General features: G+C 40.2%; 1 protein-coding gene across 5 annotated transcripts in view; it reads right to left on the bottom strand.

Moving 5' to 3' along the window:
• The window catches only part of AKT3 (AKT serine/threonine kinase 3), a 302,152-nt gene that overhangs the window by 148,762 nt on the left and 130,965 nt on the right, over positions 1-22,425 (bottom strand). For all 5 annotated transcript variants that reach the window (XM_087859652.1, XM_087859651.1, XM_045796129.2 and 2 more), the window contains one exon: positions 21,754-21,879. In XM_087859652.1, the coding sequence (XP_087715778.1) occupies positions 21,754-21,879 (126 nt within the window). The remainder of the gene's footprint in view (positions 1-21,753; positions 21,880-22,425) is intronic.

Raw genomic sequence — 22,425 nt, 5'->3', positions numbered from 1 at the left:
GATTCACCCTCAGGTCTATCTGAATCCAAATTCCATGCTCTTCTGGAAAGAATAAACTGCTAGGAAAAGGGTCTTAAAGGCTAGTAGCCACCCGTCCAAGGGATGGGGCAGTCCTCTCCATCTTCTACACCTCCCATACCTTCCCAGTGCATGACGCTCCTCCCTTCTAGGACATCTCTTCTCCTACAAAGAAATCCAGGACATTTCCCACCTGAGAGGGCCCCAAAGCATTTGCTCCTGGCTCTGAACACAGCCTAAGGATGGACAGGTATGAGGATTAATTCCCTAGCAGGATCCAGACCCTGGCACTTCCTGTTTCTCCAAGTAGGCATGTAGAGGGAGGGTGACCGAGAATGAGGAGCAGAAGGGAAAGAAGAAGGTAGTTAAGAAGGCAGCAGAACCCCTGGGTGCTCTCGCTGCTGGGTCTTACACCCTGCGATACCAATTAAAGCTAGTAAGATTCCTCAATTATTGATGATGGAAAAGTAATCGCCAAACTTGCACTGATCCAGCTCCATGTTTCTAGTGGTTTCTGTCTGAAACATCTCTCTGGTACCCAGAGTCAACATAGCCTTCTCCATCTAAGGAAACAGGAGAGAAATCCAGGACGTTCTTACACTGTATCTCATTACACAACAAATTCTGTAAGTGAGGGAGTGGGACTGTGTTACTAACACTACACTGTTTCTCACTTTCTGAATACACATTTCAAATTCTGACATTTTAACTACCGTAAACTTCATTACCCTCATTTTAACGTGGGATACTATTTGTGGACTGAAATCATGACAGGTTAAAGTGAACCTCTCCTGGCACATTTTTCTTTAACGAATATGGTCACCACAGAAACCACCCTTTACCGGAAGTAGACTTTCAGAGCCGACATGTTTCCCAGCAGCGTTCCTCCATCTTGTCCTGTCCTCCAAATCCTGCCTCTATTTAAACAAACAAAGGAAACATCCCCAGGGTCCTCTACAACAACTGCTCTCTGCCCACACTCCGCACACTTGAAATTTCAAGTAAAAATAGACTATGGTCACTGTGGGACAATAATTAAGATACGAAGCGACGTAAGGCATTTACTAACGAGAGTTACAAGGGTCAGCAAAACATGTAGGTGACTCAAAACACATGACCAGGCAAGTTGCTTTTGGGGTTTGTTTTCTGTAGTATTATAGCCATGGACTCTTTTTTTTTTAATTGTGGTAAAAAACCATCAACAACAACAAACCACAAAACAAAAAGTTACCACTTTAACCCTTTTGAAATGTACAATTCTATGGCATTATGTACATTCACAATGCTGTGCAGCCAAGCTGGTGTTTGAACTCACTGCTGTATTTACTCTCATTATATAAATCATCTATGCTTACTATAGGAAAAGTCATAAACAGGTATAGCTAAAATGAAAAGAAAATTAACCATCATCCTACCACACAGGTATAACCTTTGTTAATGGTTTAATGTATATCCTTTCAGCTCTTTTCTAAGCGTTTTTTAAAAATCACAATGAGACCAGGGGCGCCTGGCTGGAGCCGTTGATTAAGTGTCCAACTCTTGGTTTCGGCTCAGGTCATGATCTCGGGGTCCTGGGATCAAGACTCGCATCGGGCTCCCTGCTCAGCAGAGTCTGCTTCTCCCTCACCCTCTGTCTCTCTCTCTCCAAAACAACTAAATAAATCTTTAAAATTAAAAAAAAAAAAAAAAACAGAGATAGAGACCATAACATATGGGACATATTAGGTGAGTGCTCTGTTCATTTCATATGTTGCGAATTTTTCATTTAGATAAATGAAGGTCTCCATCATCCCACTGAACCGTGGCTCAGAGCCCTACTATACTCAGATATCACAGTAGGCAGCTTATTATAATAATTCACGAAACAAATAGAAGGGGACCATCAGACGTAAACAGGATGACATCTAACCATTTTAACATAGCTTGCTATTGGATACTATGTTAAAATCTGAAAAATAATCATAAGCACCAGTTTTGTTTTAACGAAACAAGAAAAATTAATTCAGATTTGAAATATGATGAAAGTGGGATTTGACAGCAAAATTTTAAAAGAATCTGACAAGAATGTATATTAGATTCCAACTTTTCTATGGACAAGGTCCATGCTTTTTCATTACCTAGTCCTGTGCCTAACACAGCCAGTCTCAAATGAGCAAACATAACGAGAGAATATAGGACGAATTCAGTCATGTAACTAGTGAAATGACACTTCATTGAAGCCACCAGCAGAGACTTCCAGAACAGGGGACTTTCCACAAGTCAAACAGCCTCGTCTCTTTACTGAATGAATGTAACCAAAGTGGGGGTGTTGGTAGAGGACACGGAACTCTTCCAGACCAGTAGAGGCTTAAGAGACATGCCCATCAAACACATCATGTGGTCCTTAAACAAGCCAGCTGTTAAAGATATTTTAGGTGATAACCAGGGAAACCCGAATATGAATTTTTTATTTGATAATATTAAAGATTTCTCAGTTTTATTAGGTGGATAGTGGTACTGCAATTATGTGGGGGAAATTCCTTATTGTTTACAGAGATCTGTACTCAAGAATTCAGGTATAAATGTTGTTAATATCCTAATTTACATTAAATATTTTAACAAAATGATAATGTAAGTCTGGTGAAATGATAACTGTTAAGTCTAGGTAATGGATATAGGAGAGTCCAAGCAGCTATTCTATTTATCTGTATGTCTGACATTTCCCATCATAAAAAGTCAAAAATATGTCAAATAATATTAGATTTCTTCCTCAGAGTACAGACCAAAATAAACTACCAAAGGCTGACAGTGGAAAAGGAAATTATTTTTAAAATATAAAATATACAGGAGAGTATCAAAAATAAAGCCACTTCTAGTTAATTAAACTCATTTAATGCAATTGAAACTTCAGAATATTTCATCGGGCATTGAAGTTGATAGGAATCACTGCTGGAATAATCAGCTTTTTTAGCATCGACTCTCATTTACAACTTAAATGCCTTGCACACGGAGTGCTGCTTTCCCTCCCCTAACTGCCCTTGCTACTCAACACCACGAGCTACAGTCGTGGCCTTTGTCTGTCACCTCTCCCTAACCAACCAGCAAGGCTGTGGTTAGGGTCTCCCCTAAAATCCCCTCATCAGACATCTTCTCCTTGTTCTCATTTCTGAGCTGCACCTAATGTTCTTAGTCCCCCTCCTTCAGGTCTCCCCCCCTCCACTCCATGGTCCCCAGGACACCAACTCGCCCAGCTTTGCGTCCATCTCTCTGACCACTCCTGAGTATTTTCTTAGCATCTCTTCTCCCAACTGAGCTGCTCCCTTAGGCTCAGTGCTTTGTGTTACATGTTTCTTTTCTGATAATTTTGTCCTTGGTAAATTCAGACACTCATTAAGCGAATATTTATTGTGTGCCCAAAGCATGTCAGGCAACAAGCTAGGCACTGCGGGTACAGCGGTGAACGAAACGAAGGCCCTGTTTTTCATATCACTTGGATTTTACTGAGCGGAGGAGTAGTCAAGCAATAACCAAGCAAAACCATTAATTTGTCACAGAGCGGGCGCTCACAAGGATTACGAAGAGAAACGAGGCAGGGCAACAAGCTGAAACGACAGGGAGATGGTACTACTTTAGAAGGAGGGTTAGAAAGGGCTTCTCTCAGTAGAAGGTGGGAAGAGCGACGCGGCTGGAAGGAACAGGAAGTACAAGGACCCACAGCTGGAAGGAGCCCACAGGCGTGTCTGAGAAACAGCAAAGAGGCCAGGGTGGCTGGAGGAAAACTGAGTTCAGAACACGGTAGGAAATGAGGTTAGAAAGATCTCAGATGATCTGGTGAGGGCTGCAGATGTAATCCTGGGGAGGTTCTCTTGGGGCTTTGCCTCAAATGTCACCCGATGTCTGATGATTCTCAAACCTGAACCTTCCATATGGCAAAGCTGGCAACTCTCTCCTGAGGCCCTATTATTACCTCATTCTCAACATACCTAAACAGGTTTCATTTTGTGTTTTTGTTTTCTATTCTTCAAACTGAAAATTACCACATTGACACAGAGTTTCTACTCAACTTATTTCTGTGTCATTTTCCTGATCACCCAAGAAACACACAGTCAGTCATCCTTGACACTCTTCCAACACATAGCTAAGCCAGCAACCTTCATCTTAATAATTCTTTCATAATGTCTCTTTCCACTGATGACAGCCAACCAGACGCTTACCACCAAAATCTGGACCCCTGAAATGGCTTCCCAGACGGTCCCCTTTGCCCACCCTCCTCCCTGTCCAAGGTGTCCCACATATTACCAACCTGATTAGTCTGACTCAAGCTCTTATTCCATAGGTCATTATCCTCAAAAATCTACTAGTTTCTGCAAGAGAAAGCTCAATCCCATTAATCTGACTTTTAAAGCTACTCATAAGCAAGCTGGAACCTTTTTATTTATTTTTTATTATTTTTTAAAGCTTTTATTTGTTTATTTGACAGAGAGAGAGAGAGAGGAAACATAAACAGGGGGAGCAGCAGAGGGAGAAGCAGACTCCCCGCTGAGCAGGGAGCCCAGCACGGAACTCGATTCCAGGACCCAGGGATCATGACCTGAACTGAAGGCAGATGTTTAACGACCGAGCCACCCAGGCGTCCCAAGCCGGAATCTTTTTAAAACTTTATTCCTTACCATAAAAGCAATGAGTACTCTACCAGAAAAACTACTAAAATTGATAAATGAATTCAGTAAAGTCACAGGATATAAAATTAAAATCCAGAAATCTGTTGCACTTCTGCACGCTAATAATGAAGTAGCAGGGGCACTTGCACCTGGGGGGCTCAGTCGGTTAAGACTCTGACTCATGATTTTGGCTCAGGTCATAGTCTCAGGGTCATGAGATCGAGCCTCACGTTGGGCTCCACGCTGTGTGGAGTCTGCTTCAGATTCCCTCTCCCTCTCCCTCTGCCCCTCCCACTCACGCTCTCTCTCAAAAATAAATAAATAAGTCTTTTTTAAAAAAATCAAGTATCAGAGAGAGAAATCAAAAAATCCCCTTTACAACTGCACCAAAAACAATGAAATATCTAGGAATAAACTTAATTAGCCAAGGAGGTGAAACACCTGTACTCCAAAAACTACAAAACACTGAAGAAAGAAATTGGAGACAACACAGATAAATGAAAAAAGAATCCATCCTCATGGATTGAAAGAATAAATATTGTTAAAATGTCCATTCTACCCAAAGCAATCTACAGATTTAATGCAATCCCTATCAAAATATCAACAGCAGTTTTCACAGAACTAGAACAAATAATCCTAAAATTTGTGTGGAACCACAAAAGACCCCAAGTAGCCAAAGCAATGTTAAGCAAGAACAAAGCTGGAAGTATCACGATCCCAGATTCCAAGTTATACTAGAAATCTGTAGCCATCCAAACAGTATGGCACCGGCACAAAAACACATGCATAAATCAGTGGAACAGAGACCCCAGAAATAAACCCATATTCATTTCTTCATTTTATCTGTAACAAAGGATGCTAGAATATCCAATGGGGGAAAAGACAGTCTCTTCATCAACAATGGTGTTGGGAAAACTGGTCAGCAACACGAAAAAGGATGAAACTGGACCACTGTCTTACACCACACACAAAAATAAACTAAAAATGGATTTAAGACCTAAGTGTGAGACCTGAAACCATAAAACTCCTAGAAGAGAACACAGGCAGTAATGTCTCTGACATGAGCCACAGAAATATTTTTCTAGCTGTGTCTCCTGAGGCAAGGGAAACAAAAGCAAAATTAACCTACTGGGAATACACCAAAATTAAAAGCTTCTTCACAGCAAAGCAAACCATCCACAAAACAAAAAGGCAACCTACTGAATGGGAGAAGATATTTGCAAATGACATATCCAATAAGGGGTTAATATCCAGAATATATAAAGACCTTACACAACTCAACACAAAAAAACCCCAAAATAATTTGATTTAAAAAATGGGCAGAAGAGGGGCGCCTGGGTGGCACAGCGGTTAAGCGTCTGCCTTCGGCTCAGGGCGTGATCCCAGCGTTATGGGATCGAGCCCCATATCAGGCTCTTCTGCTATGAGCCTGCTTCTTCCTCTCCGACTCCCCCTGCTTGTGTTCCCTCTCTCACTGGCTGTCTCTCTGTCCAATAAATAAATAAAATCTTAAAAAAAAAAAAAAACGGGCAGAAGAGCTGAATAAACATTTTTCCAAAGAAGACAAGCAGATAGCCAACACAGACATGAAAAGATGCTCAACATCAGTCATCATTAGGGGAAATGCAAACCAAAACCACAATGGATATCACCTCACACCTGTCAGAATGACTAGAATCAAAAAGACAAGAAACAACCAATGTTGCTAAGGTTGTGGAGAAAAGTGAACCTTTATAGACTATTGGTGGAAAGAGAAACTGGTACAGACACTATGGACAACTGTATGATGGTCCCCAAACAAATTAAAAATTGAACTACCGTATGAACCAGCAATCCCATTCCTGGTTATATAACCCAAAAAATTAAATCTGTTCATAACAGCATGATTTATAACAGCCAACTTATGGAAACAACCCAACTTCCCTATGACGGATGAATGGATAATGAAAATGTGATATATATATATATACACCTGTGATTTCATGGATGAACATGGATGACATTGAGGGCATCACAGTAAGTGAAATAAACCAGAAAGAGACAAATCTTGTATGGTATCACGTGTGGAGTGTAAAAAACAACAGGGTACTTTCTCCTTATCCATCCTTCCTTCCTTCCTTCCTTCCTTCCTTCCTTCCTTCCTTCCTTCCTTCCTATCTATCTATCTATCTATCTATCTATCTATCTATCTATCTATCTATCTAATCTTCACTGTCCCTTAAACATTCCCTGATTCTCCTTTTTCTTTAGGGTACAACACAATGATTCAACAGCTCCATCTGTTATGCTGGGCTCCCCACAAGTGTAGCTGCCGTCCATCACCACACAACACTATTACAATACCATGACATATTCCCTGTGCTATACCTTTTAGTCTGTGACTTACTCACTCTACAGCTAGAAGCCTATACCTCCCACTCCTCTTCTCCCATTTTGTCCATGCCCCCCAACCCTCCTCTCTGGCAACCATCAGTTTGAGCTCTGTATTTACGGGTCTGCTTCTGCTTTTGTTTGAGTTCTAAAAATCTCCCTGAGTATTAACTTCAGGATTTAATTCACACTGCTTCCCTCACCTGAAACACTTTCCTTCCCTTCTACCTCAACTCTGGTCCCTGAAAATCTCAAATGACCCCAGTCCTTACTCTCTACTCCTGAAGATGTAGTGCACTTAACACGCATACTCCACACGCTGGAACCTGATCACGCACCATTACGCAGACTGTTTCATGGGCATCTCCTTAACTGTACTGTAAGCTTTGGGGGACAAGGTACTTCTAATTGTTGTTTCATTCATCACAGCCAGAATTCAAACAAGCTTCAGAAAACACTTCTGATGCAACAGACCTTATGACAACTAATCCTCTTTTTCTTGTAAAAGAATCTCAATATTTTCAAGTTCATATGCCTTTAGAAATACAATTTACTTTATGATTCCTCCCCTCTCACCAAATCTTACTTATTTCTTCAAAATCTAATTGTACAGTTCAGTTTACATGTGTATAAACAAATCCTGATAACTTCAATTTGAAAAAAAAGGACTTAAAGCCTAATCAAATCCTTAATTGTACAATTACAACTCTAACACTTAAGAGATAGCTTTCTTTCCCTAGTAGGAAGGATTAGATTTAGATTATAGAACGGTTAAAAAGGATTTTTTCCTTAGAGAAAAAAGGCAGGCCTATCTATTCAGAGTAAAGCACAGAACTGCCCAAAAAACCAATGAATTTCGGAAGATTATAAACCAACAATCTTATTAATTTCACTAAAAACATAGGCCAGTGGTGGGTATTAAGGAGGGCACGTATTGCATGGAGCACTGGGTATTATACGCAAACAATGAATCATGGAACACTACATCAAAAACTAAGGATGTACTGTATGGTGACTAACATAACATAATAAAAAAAATTTTTTTTAATTTTTAAAAAATAAATAAAAAAAACACCCACATACAAAGATAACCAAAGAGTTATTATTACATCTGACCTATCTGGAAAACCCTTAAATTCTTGTAACTTTAAGGAGAAGATAGATATCTCTCCGTTTCCATTCTGGAATTCTGACTCCAAATAAGTTATCCTGACTTTAAAAGGTTTGAATCGCTACCGGAAAGAAGCCTCTGGGTCTTTACTGTAGCACAAAAACACTTCATTTCAAACTCGGGTCTAAGCGGTGTATTGCACAGCAAATGAAAAGCCTACTTTGGACCAATCAGTTCATTCGGCTCCAAAAAAATCTCATCTTCAATCTTTCCACTTTACATCAGTAGGGAAACTTTGCTTTCCACTACATATTTATCCAAAACATATTCTTTTTAAAGAATTAAGTCCTAAGTCATTATTTTGGCCTATTATCAGCTGCTTCACCACAACACTAAGATTTTACATGCACTATTTTCTCACTTAATCTTCCCAATAACGTTTCAGAGTATTTTTGTCGTTTCCATTCCACAATAAGAAAATGGAGTCCGTCTCGTTTTTAAGTCGCTTGTTCAAAACCATCAAGTCATTAAGATAGTAAAATGGAGTCTCTAATCCAGATTCTCTAGCCCTAAATCCGTGGCTCTCCCGAGTATGTCACACACTGTTTTAGGACTGTTAGCTAAGTACAAGAGAGGAAGTGCAATTTTATTTTCTTATAACAAGCTCTGTACACTACACTTACTTGTTTTCTGCAATTAAATTGACAGAAACAGGTGACATACAGAGAGTACCGAAATCGTTTTCCCTCAAAGAAAAAACTGACCAAACTTCTTGGTTAGTATTTGTGCCCTCAAAATAACTGCCATCTATTGTGAGAAAATTACACTGAAAAGCACCAATCAACTTTGATCACATGATCCTAGGACAGGGACAGCTCTAGCTGGTAGATCAACTGTCAAGGAATAACACTGTTTCAGAATTTCTTTATAGAAAAATGTCTCTCTGTCAGTATTAAATTATCGGTACCAGGCTGAGAACACATTTGGAATATTTATCGGCCAAAATGCTAAAAACCGAACAGGAATTAACATGTAACACGTGCCTGGAGTCTGATATCGGAATATGTCCGAGCTTGTCAATCTAAACCAACCCTGCACATTTCCTAAAATAATCTATCTGTAAGACTCAAGAGCCATTGGTAGGAAAATAATAAAAATGTAAGTTCTTACAAGGCACTGACACTGCAAAGAATCTGTGAATTCCATCACTAATACCGTTTAACAAAATGCCCCACGTCCACAGGACGATGGTGAAGCTGAAAGGACACCAGGCGCATGACATGATGCTATAAAGACAGCATTGCATGTTAATTTTCAATTACTTTATAAGAATATCCTATAGAGATAGAAACTTCAAACTTCATCAGTGAGCTTTTGGAAGCAATAACTGTTGCTGGTTGGATGATTCAATTATCATAAACTATTCTGGCATGTTTCAAAAGCATTGCCATTTTAAAACATAAAAAATGTCTAAAAATGCAACCATAGTAATAGATTCTGAGAGCATGGGGTGGGGGGTGAGGGAGAAAGACAATAACAAATTGGTCCAAAAGGACACTGAGACTTCATAGTTGGAAGACTATTGTGCTGACAATTAGTAACAGGAAGCAGAGCACAAAACAAGTGAATGAAAAAAGCTGAACCAGCAATGAAAGACCTTATTATAGGGCAGAAACATTATTGTAATAAAGGGGCAATGTCCTCTCCTCCATGAAACTCTCACACAGCCACCCTACCCTCTTTTCTCTCTCCCTGCATTTCATTTTTCCATTAGCATCTGCTCGATTGTGTATTATTTCCAACCCAAAAGAACGCCTCCATAGCGGTCCTAAATCCAAGGCTTCCAGGTCCTTCCCCACACCCCAGCCCTGGACCTCATTTAACGCTGCTCAAATAAATAAATAAATGTGTTTAAATTAACAAAAAGGGCAGGGAAAAAAAAACAGAAAGGCAATGATTTAGCATGTAACTGCCAAGAGAGCAACAGAACACGTGTCCTTCAAGTCCAATTTGTTGAAGATGCAATGATCGTAAGAGTCACACTAAATATCCAGATGATTCTGCCTTAAAAATTAGTGTTCCTCCTATGACTTCTCTGACATAATGAGAAGAGCAAGGCTGAAATGGTTCACACACTAGTGAATCCTCTTGCCTGAGCTTCAGTTTCCTTGAGGAGAAGGAGCCAAGAGCTCTGAAACACATCTTCCCATACCAGTTGAGAGTCACAAGATCTGACCCCCAATAGTGACACAGAAACTCATCTAGAGTTATGGAAAGCCCACACCCTCTAAACTGCACACACTAGAAAACCTCATACATCATGGCCCCAAGGCAGCCTGAGATGCTTTAGTTGAACAGTGGGGTGGGAAAATCACTGGCCTCAAAGCCTGAAAGCCATGGGGTTAGTTTTCAGCTCTATCGCTTCATAGATGCATGACCACTGGCAAACCCCAAGAGCCTAGTTTCCCCCACCATCAAGAAGAGCTATGAAGCATCCTGAAAACCTGCTAGCAGGACTAACAACACATAGGTCAAGGGCAGAGCACACAGGTGCTCAACAAGTGGTGATTACCATTATTGTGACTTCTCAGTAGACTGAATGTCTCAAGGAATTACTGTGTGTTGCTGAGAGGCAGATCATGGAACATTACAAGAAAGGACTGCAGAGATCCTTCATCGTACCTCCCTCACACCACACAGGACATAACTCTGGAGTCCTGGGGTGGTTGTGGGACCAGCCAATGTTACATAATAAACTCCTGTCAAATGACTGGCCGCATGCCTGTCCCCTTGCTACAGCGTAAATAAGAATTTCTGTGACTTAAAATCCCCTCTGCAGAACACTGAGTCTGCTATTAGCCTCGTGTGTATAATACTGGGCACAGCACAGAGTTTCTGGGGGTGCTGACTAGACATTACTTGAAGAGAGCTGTCGTCTCGGAGCCCCATGTACGATTCAACGCACTCCAGCCAGGTGTGGATGGACCAGAACCCAGATCGCAGCTCTGCCCTGCATTTGCTCTGAGGCTCTGGGAAAGTTTCTTAATCTCTCTAGGTCTTGGTTTTATTATCTCATTTGTTTAGGCTTTTTTAGGTGATTTTATTTCATGTTGTTCTTGTCACGACAAAACGTGATCACATAAATAAAGCACCTCGTACAGAGCAGGCACTTAAAAAATGTCAATTCTCTTTCCTTGCTTCCTTAAGTGCCTCTTAATTTCCTATGTATGAATTATAAAATGGCACAAAGCACCAAATATGATGGGCATATAGTCAGTTTTTACTCTACAATTTTAAAAAACTAATACATATAAATATCTCCTTTCTTTCTAGAAAAAAAATAAATAAAAAATTAAAAAATTAAGTTAAAAAATAAATATTAAACACATAAATCAGGTAGATATCCACATTCAACTTAACCAAAAATGGTCTACAAACGTAGTCAGGTCGTCAACGCATGGAGTCAGAATGGTGCGCACGAAGAATTATTTTTACCCTTCAGAGACAGAAGGGTGTCAGGCAGGAAAATGCTGGGATCAGTAATAAGATAAAACAGCAGTGCAGGGACCCTCAGCATCACAGGCTGGCTTGTGTTGTGAGGTGGTACGCGCTCAGTTAATTTTTTACCTCAAAGACTGAGCTACATGGACCTGTTAAGAATTAACTCCACGTAAAAGAGGGCACAAGTGTGTGGATAAGCCCACACAGCTGCTTCTCGCACGCAGGCTGCAGGCAGAGAGCCTCCCCCCAGCGCCCATTGTCCCCTCCCCTCCACGCCACCTCACCTCTCCTTTATGTAAGAAGTCAGGGTTTTGTGTTTTTTTAAGAAACAGATAAAGAGATAATGTACCCTTTGCCAAGCGAGAAGCTATCATTTAAAACCTTTCCAGCTGAAGGAAAAACGCTGCCTTCAGGATAGGATTTTAAAATGGAGTATTTCTTTGCATCAGTAAAATTCTCTGATGCTCTAGTAGGAAAGACGACGAACAGCAATGTTCCTGCAAGAGCCGCACCCGCAAGGCCAGGTAAGCTAACAGGGGGCCTAGCGCCTGACTCCGACCCTGAGAAAACACAGTGTCTGCTACGATCACGGCATTCTGCTGCAGATTTCGAGTGCCATATTTATTCCTATCATTTATCCTTCTTCCTCTTTTGATATTTTTCACTCTATACAGGGATAAAAAAATAACATACCATCTGGAGCTTTCATTCATATCTGAGGATTTCATACTCATTTAAATCAACAATAAGAGATTCAGCCGAAGTTTCTCAGAAATAACATTTCAAATTAATGCTATTCCTGTTACCTGAAATGTACTTCATCTTGCGAAATCTTACTATTTCTCTAAACAATCTCAATTTCGAAGAAGGTCTTCTTGATGAATCGCCCTTTCCCAAGCTCTTCTCGTTATATTAATTGTAAAACTTACTTCAGGACTGAACCAGAAGATATCTCAAAATACCAATTCTAAGGGTTTGGGGCAGACTTTTGCTACTGGGTGATCAACGCTCTGAACCCAGACGGGTGGGTTTTGAAACGAACACAGGCTCCGAGCTTAGCACTCCGTGAGACAAACGGGCTAAAATCCTGGCCCTGCCATTTGCCAGATAAACGACCTCAACCAAGTCACATAACCTCCCTCAGCCTCTTAAGTAGAGAACGTGATACCTCAGAGCGCTGAGAGGATTAAATGAGAGGGCCTGGCCCATAGCAGCGCTCAAAGAAAGGTTGATTTCCTTCCTTATTTTGTTCTTTTTTCCCTCAGTATCTGATAGTTTGTTGAGAACACAACAGACCCTCAATAAAAACTTTCTAAATATCCATCAGAACTTAGGTTTCCTAAAAATACATTTAAATATTCACTGTGATAACTCCCATGTTTCCAAGTTCTGTTACTTTAAATCGTATGCACACAAGGTAGGAAATTTCAAAAACAGAATACAGTGTGTAAGGCTGTTGGGGTGTCAGGGAAAGAGAGTCAAGAAAGGAGTCCGAGGCAAAGTGTTTTAGAATAGTTCAGTGAAAATAATTACATGTAGGGTGTTCTTTTATGTAAGTATCTTTGGATCAATGGTAGTTAACTGTTGACCTTAGGACAAGTTGAGAGAGAGAGGGAGGGAGGGGAAGGGAAAGGGGAGAAGGGAGGAGAGGAGGAGGAAGCTGAAGAGGAGGAGGAGGGAGGGAGGAAGGCTGGCTCTGCCAGGGTCCCCGTTTTTTCCTCACATCATTTAACATGAGCTACTGAAGCCGATCACTCCTTGCCTGCCTTCCCCTTAGAACAAGCCCCACGGCATCCTCCATCTTACAAAAAAGTCATCATCTAATGGAAGACCCAAATTAATTTAAAAGTGTCCCCCAATGGATGATAACCAAGGGATCCTCTTAGGAAAGTCAGAAAGATTTTGGAAGATTTTATTACTTTTATTAAAAAGCAAAAACAACTTCTGACTAAAATTAGGCATAACAACAGTCACAGGGACCATCCCCCTGTGGAAGCTCTGACTTCCCAAGGCTTGAAGGTTTGAAGAATCTGGTCTGCACCCAGCTCCTTGCAGGCCAGACCAACGGAGCTGCCCCCACAGCGGCAGTGATCCTTCCTTCCTTGGCCAGAGGCAGCCATGGGCATGGTCTGGGGGTCTAGCTCATGTGAGGTAGTCACAAGAGCCAGGCATTACAGATCAAAGTCCTTGGCATTAAATGAAACTGGGATTTCTCCCCCCGGCCAAGCATGAGCAACTGTCCTCAACTGCAAGAGAGTGCTGCAAATAGTTTCTACCTCAATGTTCTAATGATCTTTAAAGAAAACCCAACCAAGCAGTTTCCTTCCCATTCCAATGTAATTTAGCTGGACAGGGAAGAATGGCTGCCATTTAACTCAGTGGAGCAAAATTACTGAGTATCTCCCATCCTATATGAATAGTTTTATTTGCATAGCGCTTCACAGTTTACAAAGTGTACTCACATACAGCACCTTATTTATTGTTTTTAACAGCATCTCATTTAATCCTCATCATAATCCTGAGAAGTAGGCATTATTAACCTTCATGCTTAAAGATGACAACAATGAAGATCAGAGAAGTTCTGTGATTTGCCCAGGGTCACACACTAGTAAAGGAGCAGAACCAAGACCCAAACTCAGGTCTTTGGACTCCACGTCAGATGACCTTCCGGCATACAGATCTCCTAACAAATGTTGTAGGAAATGTCTTAAAGGAGTATACACCGTCACTGTGCTCTAGAAATTTATCACTCTCCTGGGTTGTACTTAAGCCCCCCGCCCCTGCCACTAATTTATATTCCGACAAAAGAGAGTCCGAATGTAAAGAGCCAACTATAAGATTAGCTTCACGTCAGTCAGGAAAGGGGGTGAGGGAGCTCAGGAAAGCTGGTAGGGAAGCCATGCGCCCTCACAGATGTCTGACCAGATCACCGACAACGTTCTAGTGAAGGAGGTACTATAACAGTGAGATTATCTAATAGGAAACTCACATGAAACACACGCAAATTTATGTTTGTAAAGGGCATGGAACTGACGAAATCTTTGGAGATGCAGAGGATAACTCCCACATGTAGGAGCTGGATTTGAAACTCTGGACTCCAAAGCCAGATCCATGAAAACAGGATTCTACTTTTTCTTTTTGCGGTATAATACAAAAAAAAAAAGGGGAGGGATGGAGAGAAATTCTGTGGAAATTTTTTTTCTTGTGGTATTAGGGTGTGATTTGGATGACAGGAAGAAAATATGTGACTAATTATGGCATTATTATTCTTTGTAATTACCTAAAAACGATCTCCCTTTAAAGTGATTTTTAAAAAGGTTTGCTCCATTCCCCCATTCTAAACTTGGTTTATGGGTTAAAATTTGCAAAAAAAATGAACATAGTACCACCTACAAAACTTACAGGAGGAAAATCTGACTGCAGTTACACTAAGTCACTATGTGATCAATTTTTAAGTAAGGCATCGATTCCACCATACAGTGAGGTGCTGCTATTACCAGACGTAACTTTCCGTCTGCCTAAGAGTCTGATCATATTTGGGGTGGGGGGAGGAGGGAAGCACCAAATCTCTGAACGGTCAAGTACATAAAATCATTTAAAAATCACTGAAAACAAAAACGAGGTTAAGAACTTTATATGTAACTCAACCTAACAGAATGTAGCAATGTCTGTCGAAAAGAAAATGTATGCAACATTACAGAGTAATAGAAGAAAAAAGGAGTACCGAAAATATATAGAGTATAAACACAGTTACGATTTGGGCAAATGTTTAATTGTTGGTACATAATACATTAAAAAACAGGAGCACCTGGGTGGCTCAGTCAGTTAAGTATCCATCTGTTGATTTCAGCTCAGATCATGACCTCAGGGTCATGGGACTGAACCCCGATTAGGACTCCATGCTCAGCAGAGTCTGCTTGGGATTCTTTCTCTATCCCTCCGCCCACACGTGCTCTCTCTCCCTCTAAATAGAATCTTTAAAATAAAAAAAAAAAACACACATTAAAAAAAATTCATCTTTCTTTTGTGGAAAAGGGAGAAATTTGGGATTTTTCTGAGTGAGGAAATGATACCTGCAGAAGAACTTTTCTTTGGAAGATGAATCTATCCTATACATTGCTTTCAAATTCCAGAGAGGAGAAAATGTAAAGGCAAGACATCAATTAGGAGACTATCAAAATAGTCCAGTTCTATCAAAGACTATCAAAACAGTTCCAGGCAGGAACTGATGAAGACCTGAACCAGGATGGTAGTCGTGAGTTTGCACCGTAATACCTTCCGACCGACAGACTCATGGAGGGAAAAGCATGGTTTGCCTGCAGATACACCCCTTCTATTATAACCAGGTAGGTTCCTTTTTTTTTTTTTAATCAAATACTAATTTGGACACCTAATGCTTAAAAGCCTCCTATGGTTTCCAACTGGTTTCTATTAATAATAAAACATCAGACCGGTATTCAAAACCTTTTATGATCTGATTACAATGTATCTAATCTTGTTTTTTCCCCAACATAAATTCTCTATCTACCTAGGATATTGCCTATTCTATTCACAAAATTAGCTGCTCATTAATTCCAGACTTCATACACTTGCCTATGTTGTTAACCTCACTGTGAATGTCCTCCTTCTTCCAAAATCTTAAATACCACCCATCCTTCAGAGCTCCTGTTAAAATTCTCCCCTAGTCACCCTAGCTTACCTTTACCTATTCTCTCAACTTCTGCAGCCATTTATTTTCTATAAAATTCATTCTGGCAACTGATCTCATCTCTTCTCCCATTGCTATGTGTTCTTTGTGTATGTCTTCCAGAGTCGATGACAAATTCCTACATTCAGACACTGTATCTTATACTCCTTTTAGTGTCTAGTATGGTTCTAATGATCGATAAACCCTTTAAAAGTGAGCTATTCTGATCTCTTGTAATCCTTCTATATTTATATAGTATAGAGTTATTCTAGATTTATAGGGTTGTTATTCTAAGTTGTTATACTTTCTGTAAGACTAAAAATCAAGCCACAAGCAATTTCTCTATCCCCATGAGCAGCTACAGTGGAAGCATTAGTAGAAACCAAGTGAGGGGCGCCTGGGTGGCTGAGTCGTTAAGCGTCTGCCTTCGGCTCAGGGCGTGATCCCGGCGTTCTGGGATCAAGCCCCACATCAGGCTTCTGTGCTGGGAGCCTGCTTCTTCCTCTCCCACTCCCCCTGCTTGTGTTCCCTCTCTCGCTGGCTGTCTCTCTCTCTGACAAATAAATGAATAAAATCTTAAAAAAAAAAAAAAAAGAAACCAAGTGATTTTTCTCCATATTTAAAATCTCTGTGTCTAATATTTATTCAGAGGTAAAGGGTTTTGTTGTTTTTTTTTTTGTTGTTTTTTGTTTTTTTGTAGGCTTAAGCCCCCAAATTTCCTTACTTTCCTACAAAGAGAAGAAAAAAATAGGTTGGTACGTAAACATTTCATTTCACTTTTAAGATTTGCCTAAGAAATGCAGACCAACCTATTTTTTGAAAAAAGGAAAGGTTTTGGAGAGGAAAGAGATACCGTCAGAGTGGGCCAAAATTTGCAACACGGAATAAGGTAGAATTCTAGGAGGCGCTGCTAGGGACCCAGGCCGGCACCTCTCCCATGCCCCCACTGAGAGTAAAAGAAGTAGTTCAAAAGTAGGATGAGCCCCGAGATATATGGACAGATGTTCGAATTCTCCGCTGAGGAACTGTTTTACTTTGGAGTTGGGCTGGTCACTGTTAACATGTCGGAGACCATGACTCCTGGGTTGACCAGCTATTGCGCTCGAAGCACGTGTGAGCGCAGCTTTGCGTCAGTGCTGGTGTAGACGTACCCTGTATTACCTTTCGGTCACAATGAGATATTTCCTGTGCAAAGATCATCTCAGTCTGTAATGAGCAACTGACCAATCATAATTCTGATTAGAAACGCACTGTGCTTGAAAACAATCACTACTTTACTTACATGTCCACAGCGCTGTCTTTAGAAGGTACCCTCACCTACAGTTCATATTTGATCCACCCAAAGAAAGATGAAGATCAAATATTTGTATCCACATTTTAGGGGGCTTGGAGAGTTTACATTCTGCATGCCAAAAGATACCTAGCAGTTTAAAGTAATGGAACTCTGACCCCAAATCAGATCTTTAATCTAGGGAAAACAGCACCAAATGGGGGCGGGAGAGGGAAATAAAATGTAAACGACAGGAGAGAAATCTGAATTCTAACCCTGATACTTGGCTAACACTACCTAGTAAAGCAACCTTAAACAGATCACTAAATTTCTAAAGGCCTCCTTTTTCTCATCTAAAACAGGAAAAATCTGGACTAGATGTTTGCAGACATTCATTCAAAACTGGTTATTAAGCCCTAATATGTAGGCACTAGGAGATTTAAGATAAATAACAGTAGGCTCTTTACCCTAAAATAACTCGCAGATTGGTAGAGGAGACATAACACATGAACAAATAACCCCCAAAAATGTGATAACAACAAAAGAGAACAGCTTTGTGAAGGGCAGGGAGAACTGATTTAGCAAGGACTGAGCCTGGGAACTGAAATCTGAATTAAATCTTAAAGGATGAAAAGAAAAATCATCCAGACAAATAGAGGACAGAAGACCAGTCCAGTGAGAGGGAACCACAGAAACAAAGTCTCAGAGCGGGACAGCCGAGGAGTTTGCCGCAATGTGACCGGCTGGCAGAAGACACAGGAGGCCAGAGCTGAAAGCAAAGGTCAGCCTGAGGAGATGCCCGCAGGACACCTGAGGAAGCTGGACTCCCTCCAGCAGGCAGTGAGGATCCAGGGCAGGGTGCACAGCGGCACAAGTGAAGTCAGAACTTAACTGTACAAGGGCCACTATGACAGTCTCAAGAAGTAAGGGTGTATGTGGTAGAACCTAGAGGCAGGGTGTCCAGTTAAGAATCTCTAGTAGAGATGGTGAGGCCTTGCTCTAGGGTGATTATAGGAAAAGATGGACAGAAGTTCAAAAAATAAGAAGCCAAATCAGTAGAAACAAATGAACTGGGAATGGGGTGGCGATGTGGGGGAGGGCGAAAGGCATGGAGTATGTCCAGGCTTCTGCTCAAGACAGAACTGACATGCCCAATACAGGTGAGAGAATTGACAAGATTATCTTGAATTCCGCTTAGGACAGGTTGAGGCCCAGAAATACCTGGGGAAAGATTTCCAGCAGCCGACTGAATACAGGACCCTAGTGCTCAGGAGAGAGGCCTGCCCTGAAGATACGTCTTGTGGGAATATGCTGCCCGTAGGTGGGAACTGAAACCTTCCAAGTGAAAGTGACCCCCCCCCACGAGGGAGAGGATACAAAATGAGAGGCGTCCTTGACTAGAACCCACTGATATACCACAAGCCACACAACAGGCAAAGGGAGAACAGCAGGAGAGAGAGACATCCCAGAACACAACGGGAGAGGTCATGCCGAGAGAGAAGCAGGGACCAACGGCATGAAATGCAGCCTGAGGTGTCGACCCAGGAAAAGAACAACTGAAAAATGTCTGCTCGTCTGAGCAGGTAAGTGGTCACTGGAGAACTTACGGAGATTGGTTTCAACCAAGTGACTGAGAGAGAGAGCAAGACGGCAGTGGATTAAGAAAGAGAAACAAGGAGCATACACCATCTTTTGGGGAACTTTAGATCAGAAAGGAAGGAATGTGAAATTTTAGTGAAAATTGGAAAGAACCTGCCGGTTCTCCTACTTCCCTTTTTCAGGTGGATAAAAAGGCTATTTTGGTCAAATTCCAGTAAAACCCATATATATTAAATTTGAAGTAACATTTTTAATTATCAGGAAAACAGAGGACTCACATAGCTCTCAGTGGAATATATGTATGTAACGTTTCCCAACATACCTTAGAAATACCTGGTAAAATCATCTCTTTTTTCCATATACTCAAGGGGGCTGGGGCCAGGGCCAGAGGGAAACTGTTGGCCAAGTAACCCTCCCTTACCCCAACTCTTCCTTCTCTTAATGTCTCATAAAAAACATTCTTTGTCCCCCTCAGCCTGGAATATCCTTCTCCCCTACTTTACTTAACTCCTCTTCACTCCTCCAGGGCCAGCTCAAACTGCCCCTCACAGAACCACAGCACGTAGGAGACAAAAGGGCCTTGAAGTTCGTTACATCCAGGTGTTCCCACAACGCTGAGCGCTTCAGAGAATGACCCATCCATGGTCATACTCATGCCCCGTGGCAAAGCTGAACTTGGAACGACTTCTTCAACCAAAGTCCATTTCACTACTCATCATTTCTTCACGTCAGTTTAAGATCATGTTTTAAGTCAAGTTTTAAGAACCATCAGTCTTAAACCGTTTATTTGGTCTAAGACCCATGTCAGTACACTTCTAAAAACGAAGGAGCTGGTCTATAAGATCACTTGTTCGTTTGAGTCAATTATCTACAACCACTTGATTATACAAGTCAAGATTACAGATGCGACTAATATTTATTTCGTGGATAGGCTGACTGTCAGTCACTAAATCGGATCTCTCCCCGAGAGTGCAGCATTTACTCCAGCCTCTGCCAGTGGAAGTGTTGGAGCAGATGTTGGCAGACTGTGACATACAGTATGTCTTTAAAACTTGTTGGGGTGTGAAATTTCATAAGGTCAAAAAATGCTGCATTTTGATCAGCAGATACAGGAGTTCTGTACTTTAACAAATTATTTCAGACAAACCGATACCATTTGCTAGTAAAATAGAGAAACCAAGAAACTGTACTGGAGATAATGTGTGCTGTTAGTGTTTTAAAAGCCAATTTCTATCCCTTTAAAGCAAATGTTCACCCAAAAGATCTCTAGAATGAAAATGTGCTCTTAAGTCATTACGAAATATAAGATATTATTTCAACTGACAACAGGATTTTAAAAATCATTTTCTACTAAAAGAAAGCCATAAATATCTAATAAGCATTCTGGTTGGGGGGGGATGGTTTCCTTAACTAATACATACATATTAACAGTGTTCTCACTTCTTAAAAAATGAAATCCCTACATAAGAATCCATTCATAGAAACAGAGAGGTGTCTGGGTTGGTTGGCTGGTTTTTGAAGTTAGTATTCTTGTCACTCAACTGATTTCACAACCCCTTTGGTTTATTGCTTTATCTCATTCTTAAAAAATATATATTAAAAGATAATACCCATAAAGAAGGCTGGGGCTCTATTCAATTTTAAAATGACTTTTATAACATTCAAGGACTTTTGTTATCTTGCATTTTTCATTGCTCCTATTTGATGATATTCTTCATTTTATTTTTTTGTTTCAATCTTTACCTCCAGTCTGTTTCAGATGTAGCTGACAGAAAGCAACATACAACCAAAATCAAAATTAAGAATGCTGACTAAAGACTTGATCTCAATGGTATAGACTTTAATTCTTATGCAAGTTTATTTTAACCTAACGTAACTTTTTCAAATGCTTTATTTCTGAATTAACACCGAACAACCCTTTCGTTGATTAACCAGTAATACAACAAGCCTGAAGAGCCTGGTCATACCATAGCAATGATAACTTTTGCCAGAATCAGCAACAGCAGCATCTTTCAGTGTATTCTGGGCAATGGTCAAGAAAATATATAATTCCTAAATAAATTTTCATTACAAACATTTTCCTTAGATAATTGTAAGGAAGAAAAATTTAACTTCAAACACAAAATCTCCCCAGAAAATTTCCGAAGTAAATCACTTGTTTCTCATCCTATGATCAATGAAAAGAGCAAAGATCATGACAGGAAACTGATTAGAAATGTACCAGGTCCTGCAACAATCTTGACAACCAAGTTCACTTAGCAATTGAGTTCAAATGTCCCTGTTTACATTTAATAAAGAAAAACTGGAGGTACATATTTAGGAAACTGTATTTATCACATTTAATTTCTATATTCAACTATATTGTATTATGTAAGACCATATATCATCAATAATCCCTATGGTAAGGAATTGAAATTGTATCAAAACTGGAAATTTCCCTGCACTAAATACAAACCTCAACTTTTTCATAGGCTTCTCCTATATCGTAAGATCTCTGACACATGAGGTCATACAAATAAATAAATACAAGGTGAATCAACAATTATAATGAACTTACTTGCCACTGAAAAGTTGTTGAGGGGATAAGGTAAATCCACATCTTGAGGTTTCTCTTTATATCCTATGAATGAGCCATCTGTCTTCAAAAGGAAATATCTTGGCCTCCAGTTTTTTATATATTCTCCTACATGAGGAAAGCATGCATGTTAATGCTGGGGAAAAAAATGAACAGCAGCTTTTATGTGAAAAATAAATTATGGTACAATATATGTCCCACAACACTGGCCTCCAAAAATTTAGTTAGGCAATTTTCTTTTAACTTAGCTTACAAAAGAAAATACATAAGCCTGCAATTAAGATTCAATAAAAACTCAAACATGTTTTGTTTTTAATGATTTCACACTTTGATAATTCATTTGCACCATTATTTCTTCAGAGAATCATTCATCTGAGTACACATTTTGTTCAGTTTTTTCATTTTATCAGATGGTTGTTAGAGCATATTTCAACCGTTTTAAAAAGCCTTGGTAAATCATCCACACACAGTATCAAGGAATTTCGATGAAAAACACTTATCATAAGGAGGAACATGAAATAGATGTTTATCTTCCATGTACTACTGACTAATTGCGTCATTTTTTAAGAAGAAAGGGGGAAAAGTCTGTTTTCATTGTTAAATCTTGATCATAACTTGTTTAAACAACATTTTATTGTTCTGAATAGGGAAATT

The sequence above is a fragment of the Ursus americanus genome, chromosome 2, assembly GCF_024610735.1.
Source record: "Ursus americanus isolate L20-20 chromosome 2, mUrsAme1.1.p, whole genome shotgun sequence".
Lineage (NCBI taxonomy): Eukaryota > Metazoa > Chordata > Mammalia > Carnivora > Ursidae > Ursus > Ursus americanus.
Note: the sequence above shows the minus strand (reverse complement) of the source record. Positions and strands in the feature narration are given on the sequence as shown.